This window comes from Kogia breviceps, chromosome 4 (assembly GCF_026419965.1).
Source record: "Kogia breviceps isolate mKogBre1 chromosome 4, mKogBre1 haplotype 1, whole genome shotgun sequence".
Taxonomy (NCBI): domain Eukaryota; kingdom Metazoa; phylum Chordata; class Mammalia; order Artiodactyla; family Physeteridae; genus Kogia; species Kogia breviceps.
In genome coordinates, this window is record NC_081313.1 from 87533554 (window position 1) to 87539553 (window position 6000).

The following is a 6000-nucleotide window of genomic DNA, read 5'->3' on the forward strand; positions in this document are numbered from 1 at the left end:
CACACTGCCAGGCTTCGGATGAAGGGCGCCCACCTCCCGGTTCGGCCAACTCCAGCAGCTAGCTCCGCAAGCATGACGTAACCCGGCATTAGATCAAACTTTCTGGCACCTTGAGCCCACCGGGAGGAGGAGGAGGTGGGAGAAGCCTCTCTACTGGCCAGGAGAGACGGGACCAGACTGGCTTAGGGGCCGGATGATTTCCTCGCAATTAAAGAGGAAAATATAAACCTAAAGCTTCCGCTTCCCAGCCCCCCACACGTCCCCCAGCCAGTGCGCTTTCTGAGCGCACCGGGGAAAAGGGAAGGAAAAAATTTAAAAAACAAACAAAAAAACACTTTGGGGATGTTTAGCGGGTTCTCCCCGCAGTTCCTGCGCAGCCACGCTCCAAGAGGAAGCTCCTGGCGGCTTGCACCCGGGGCTCCCCGTGCCCAAGCCCCGCGCCTGGATCGGGATGCTGGCCAGCCTGCCCGGGTGGGAAGCGAAGTCTCGACTCCCGGGCTCCCGCCTTTTCCGAGTCTCCCCGGGCTTCGCAGAAGCAGCGGGTCTGGGCAGCCCCGGGGACGCCCAGGGGCTCTCAGGCTCCCTGCCGCACCTCACAATGAGGGGCACGAAGTGAGCGTTTCCCGCGGTCGCCTCGAAAGCCATCCGCGCCCGAGCGACGCAGACTCAGAGTGCGCGCCGCTGTCGGCCGATGCGCGCGGATCCCCGGCGCCGCCGCTCCTTCCGCAGGGCCCCGAGGCCCGGGTAGCCCCGGTTCTCCGCCCCCCATTGCTTTACCTGGGGTTGCTGCTGTTCCAGTAGACGGCGTAGCGGTCGGCGACGGCCTTGGAGCCAGGGTCCTGGCTGAACACACACGTCCAGAGCACAAGAAACATCAGCGTCAACATCTCCACGTGCAACATCACGCCTGGCCAGCGGCGGAGCCGCCGACGCGCCACTCCGGGGAGAGATCAGGGATCCGGAGGGAGGGAGGGAGGGAGAAGGGGCGAGAGAGAGCAGGAGCCAAATAAATATGAATAAATAAAAATGAAGAGGGGCGAGAAAAGAAAGAGGCGCACACCAAGCTGAGGAGGGGGAGGAGAGAGAAAAAAGGGTGGAGGAGTGGGGGGAATAAAGGCAAACTCGCACCCCCACTGGAAGGCTCAGGAGGAAAAAAGGAATCACAAGATGGAGAGAAGCGTGCGTGTGTGGTGGCGGCGGCGAGGGCGGGGGAAGCTGTGTCTCGGGCTGCGGCGGCAGGCCGGTCACCCCGGGAGAAGGAGGTGCGCGCCGGGCCGGGCGGCGGCAGCGCGGGTTGGGGCAGGCGGCGGCGCACGTTGCACAGTCACCGGGAGTTGCGCGCCACGGCCGCGGGGAGACATACACTGGCCCGCCGGGCCCGGCTCAGCGTCGGCGCCGCGGGCTGCGCACGGCTCCGCCGCCGCCCAGGGCCCTCGCACTGCGCCCCGCTTCGCTCCAAGTTACTTTGGCGGCCTGTAGGAAACTGCAGGAAGAGGGCTCCGTGTGGATGGGGGGGCTTCCCGCCTGTGGTCCTGGGAGTCTGAGGACCCCCTTCCCCCGCCTCCTCTGTGCTTTAACCCGGTAACCCCTGGAAATCTCGGAGGAGTCTCGTAGGTGCTACGGGTTCGGGGCGGTGCGCAGAGAAGGGTGGAGATCTGGAGCCAGAAACCCAGCCCCGCCGGCGTCCTGGAACCGGTTAAGCGGCAGCTAAGCGGGCGAGGAGCAGTCTTGCCTCGCAAACCTCAAAGAAAAGTTTGGCTTTTCGCGTCTTCCGGCAGGTCCCCTGTCGGAGTCGGACTACGGCGGTGGCGGGAGGCGACACCCCGGCTGCTGCCTGAGTCTCGGGGATTTCTCGCGCGTGCTTTTCTTGGCTGGGAGTCGGTGCACCAGAGTGAATGGAGAGCAGAGGTCTGAACCAGCCAGCCAGGCGGAGCTGGGATGCCGAAACCTGCAGGACGATGCCAATCCAACAGTTCAGCTGGAGAGCGGGAGGGGAAACAATCACTTTAAAATGAATCCCTCCAACTCCTGGATGGGCTGATGTCAGTCTCCGATCGCCTTCCGGGAGCAAGAATGAGCCCCCAGACGCGGTGCCAAGAGCCCTGGGTGAGCTCTCAGAAGTGTCTCTGCGACTCCGACTGGTCCGACCCCAAGCCCGGCAACTTGTAGAGAGGCATCAATCAGTTTGAAATGCGAAAGGAGAAAAAAAAGAAAGAGAGCGCACGAGAGCGTGTGGCACCTCCCCGATGACTACATCAGAAAACCTTCCCGATCCTCCCGCAGCTGCTCCTCTTTCCCTCCTTGGGCACAGCAGCAACAAGAGGTGAAAACCACCGACAGAATCCCAAACCTTTATCAGGCGGGAAAATAAACTTGAGTGCAGCAGCAGCAGAACGAGCAGCCCGGGAGGGATTGAAATGACTGGCGAGAAGTGGAAAGGGGTAAAAGTCAGTTTTGCAAAAGAGAAAAAAAAAGAGAGAGAGAAAAAATGCTTTATGGGAAAAATTTCCTCGGGCACGCCCCCTCGTTAATGACCTGCGTGTAAAGCCGACAGCAGCGGCAACCCAGCAGCAGCAGCCGTACCGGAGCGCGAGGCCGCGCGCGTGAACGTGGACGTGGGCGGCGCGGGGCGGGGGGGTGGGCGTGGAGCGCGGGGCGCGGGGTCGGCGGGCGGCGCGAGCGCTGGTGTGAGCTACGGACCGAGGGCGGGAGGCGCCGCTAGCCCGAGCCTAGCCAGCGCTGCTGCCGCCGCGGCCCGGGTCATGTGGGCTGCTTTTTTTTTTTTTTTTTTTTTTTTTTTCCTCGCAGTTTACTTGGGAAGGGGTGGGGGGGTGGCTGGAGCAGCCAGTCAGGGAAAGGCCTGCTGTTTGCTTACAGATCGGGTTTTTTTTTCCTCTCTCTTTACTCCAACCAGATTGGTCTGCTCCACGAGAAAGAGGCGTTTTCCTAATCTCCTCCCTTCCCCACGCCTCCTAACCCCCCTCCCGGGCCCCACCTTCCAGAAACCTGACTAATTGAATTACTGGGAGTACTGAGGCGCCCTCTCCTCCGCCCGAACCCGGCAGCCGCGCGTAACCCTTTGGATGCTGAATTCCGTCTGGCCTGAGGCATGATTTGACATCTTTTTAGCTGAGGGTAGGGTCTTTCAGTTACAAAGGAACCGGTTCCCACCCTGTAGCCGGAGAGCCGAAATCTGTCTCCGGGGCCCCTCAAGTGACACGCAGTCCTAGCAGCCGGCTGGCAGGCAACAACAGTGACTACGTGTTCTTGGAAATCTCTGCCCTGTTCTTCACAAGGCGCATTGCCCGGCGCCGGGCTATCTGAAAACCTGAGCATCTCTCATGTGCCTTTCAACTCCCCTCTTCCTACCAGGGATTTAAAGGTTCATGAGCAGGAAGCAAGACTTTTCTTTAAAGTGATGCTTTGAAAACACATTTTTTTTTTTTAGATCGAGAAAATCACAGGGTAAAGTGATTACAATTCAGTGCGAATCTTCGGCAGGGAGGAAATGAGTGCGGCAGGGGAGCCCACCCGAAATACCGTACACCTTTTCTATTTCAACTCCGAGGTTGGTTCGCTGCCCACTCTCCAAAGGATAAATGCTTTGAACGAACCCGGTGGGGGAAGAAATGGAGGTCAGGGAAGGAATTCCTTTATTAGTGGAAAAGGCCTTGCGTTCCCGGGTTTCTAGAGCAGGTTGCAGTGCCTCGGGCCCTCGGCCGCCACCGTCGCGCGATCACCTGACAGCGAGGCGGTTCTCGCGCCTCGGGACGTGTGCCGGTGTCCTCCAGCGCCCGGGAAGCTAGCCAGGCGCCCGGCGCTGCGGGGCTACAAACTCTCGAGACTCGCCCTCGTGGGTCTCCGCGGGCTGGGGCCTGAGTGGTATTATTCTCTCTAACTCTTTAGGGAATTTGCTGCCTCAGCGAGAAGGGCTAATCCCAAGAAAGAAAACAGTGTACTTTTGCTCCCAAACCTGCCTGTTCTTCCCTTTACTTATTAGCCCAATAAAATCAAAGATCACGTTCTTCCTCCTGCGCTTTCCAGTCCTCGAGCTCTAGATTTCCAGGCGCTTCGGAGCTGTTTGGAAGCGTCCAGACGCCCTCCAGTGGTTGGCCTGCAGTCCGCACCCAGCGGGGCTATTGCCTATAGTTCAGCCGGGATTGAGTTTGATGGAGAATCTGGGGTCGTGAACAATACCGATTTGAGAGGAAAGGAACAGTCCACATCGGTATGGGATTACCTGGATTTAACGGGCTCTTGCCTAGAAGTTGAGTAGTTTCTCAATTAAAGAAATTTTTCCTATCTGCAGAGACCTGAAATTGTCCTAGAAAAGTAACTCTTCTGTTTTGTGAGTAGATATAAATTGCAATCTGTGTAATTATAGATTGCACTGCAGACCACCCTAACAAACCAAACACCTTCCTAAATTAAGAAATGTAAATTCAGAATATTAATACAAATTCTTCTCTACCATCTGTATATTTCACAAAATTCCAGCAGTGAGAAGTCGGAAAACTTAAGCTAGAGAACTGAAGGATAAGCTTTAATTTTTTAAATCAAATTTTCACTTAAAGCGTTATCTGATTCCCCCCCCCAGTGCCCCCCAGTTTTGCTGATGTTCAAGTTCTTGGTCTATTTTAAGGTGCACTCTTTTTTTCTGTTGTAGGAAGGATGCATTTCTTCCCTCAGTCTTTCTGATAGTAGCTCTAATAGGTGTTCCTATGGCTGAGACAGTTTTGCAGGAAATATTCTGGACCCTTTTAAGGGACATATGTATCTTTAGGAAAATGAGAATTCATGACTCCTATCTTGGAAAAAATGCTGATTCTCATTGGAGAGACTTTTTAGTCAGGGAAATATCAGGTATCAGGGAGTTAGCAAGCTGGCTTCCTGTGGCATCAAAGGCAAAAGGAGTAAAGAAAAAGAAATTATATCCACTTATTTCCTATTTAAAACACATACTGTAAGCAAATGTGAAAAATCAATATATCAAAAGAATATGGATGTTCTGATATTTTAAATATTTCCAATTTGTTTTAAAGTCTGGATAGTCCCATTTTAAGCAGAAAAAGAAAATCATACATGATGGTTTTCCTTAAAATGATTCAGGGAGTTGGAATAAAACACATTGGAATTTGCAACTGTTCAGAACATAATTCAAATGTCTACAAGAAATAATTCATAAACATAAATGCCTCCTTCTGGGATTACATACCTAAGTAATTATTGATATTGGAGTAACTAAGAGAATATGACAGATACACACTTAGATAAAGTTTGAAGAGAGGTATTATTAAATATATGCATCATTAGATTATGTGGCTTTGTCTCCTCAGGAAAATATTGAAGTGATTTGAATTTACACAAATCACCATTATAGAAAATAATTATGATTAGCCCAGTGTCACAGAGGCAATGACTCTAAAGTTGGCCATTTAAAAGATAAGTAGTGTTCTGCCAAGTTCAGAAGGAGGTTCAAGTATGTCAGAGAGAAAACAGCAAGAAGCTAAATCATGGAGGAATAAAGGTGCAGGGAGTGTTCAAATGCTTTGAGTTCAACAACATTGAAACAGGGTTGTAAGGAGCTGAGACCTGAAAAGTTGGTTGGAAATGGACTGTAAAAGGGCTTAGCTATATTCTAAATATATTTGGATTTAAAGCTACCGGTAACCGAGTGCACTGGTGGTTTTAAAACAAATGACACTGAAGCAATGCTTCGAATTAAAATACAGATAGGGATTTATCTTTCTATTTATTTGTTTATTATTTTTTGGCCTTGAACTATCTAGGTTGGTGTTCTAACATTGGCTATGAGTTAGAATCACCTTGAGAGCTTTTTAAAAAAGGATGTGCCAAGGCCCCACTCCCTGTTTTAGGTTAGGGGCCTGGATTTTGGATCTGTAATTTTTAAAAGCTCTCCAGGGAATTCTAATTAGCATAGAGAATAGAGAATCACTGATCTAGGTAATTTCTTTTTACCTTAATGAGTTCAATATTTCA

At 52.3% G+C, this 6000-nt stretch overlaps 1 protein-coding gene across 2 annotated transcripts in view; it reads right to left on the bottom strand.

The window, feature by feature from the left end:
* The window catches only part of EFNA5 (ephrin A5), a 284025-nt gene extending 281403 nt beyond the window's left edge, over positions 1-2622 (bottom strand). Inside the window, exon 1 of one of the 2 annotated variants that reach the window (XM_059063247.2) lies at positions 778-2622. In XM_059063247.2, the coding sequence (XP_058919230.1) occupies positions 778-902 (125 nt within the window). In that variant the 5' untranslated portion in view covers positions 903-2622. The remainder of the gene's footprint in view (positions 1-777) is intronic. The other variant, XM_059063245.2, reaches the window with a different exon arrangement.
* Positions 2623-6000: the final 3378 nt, after the last annotated feature.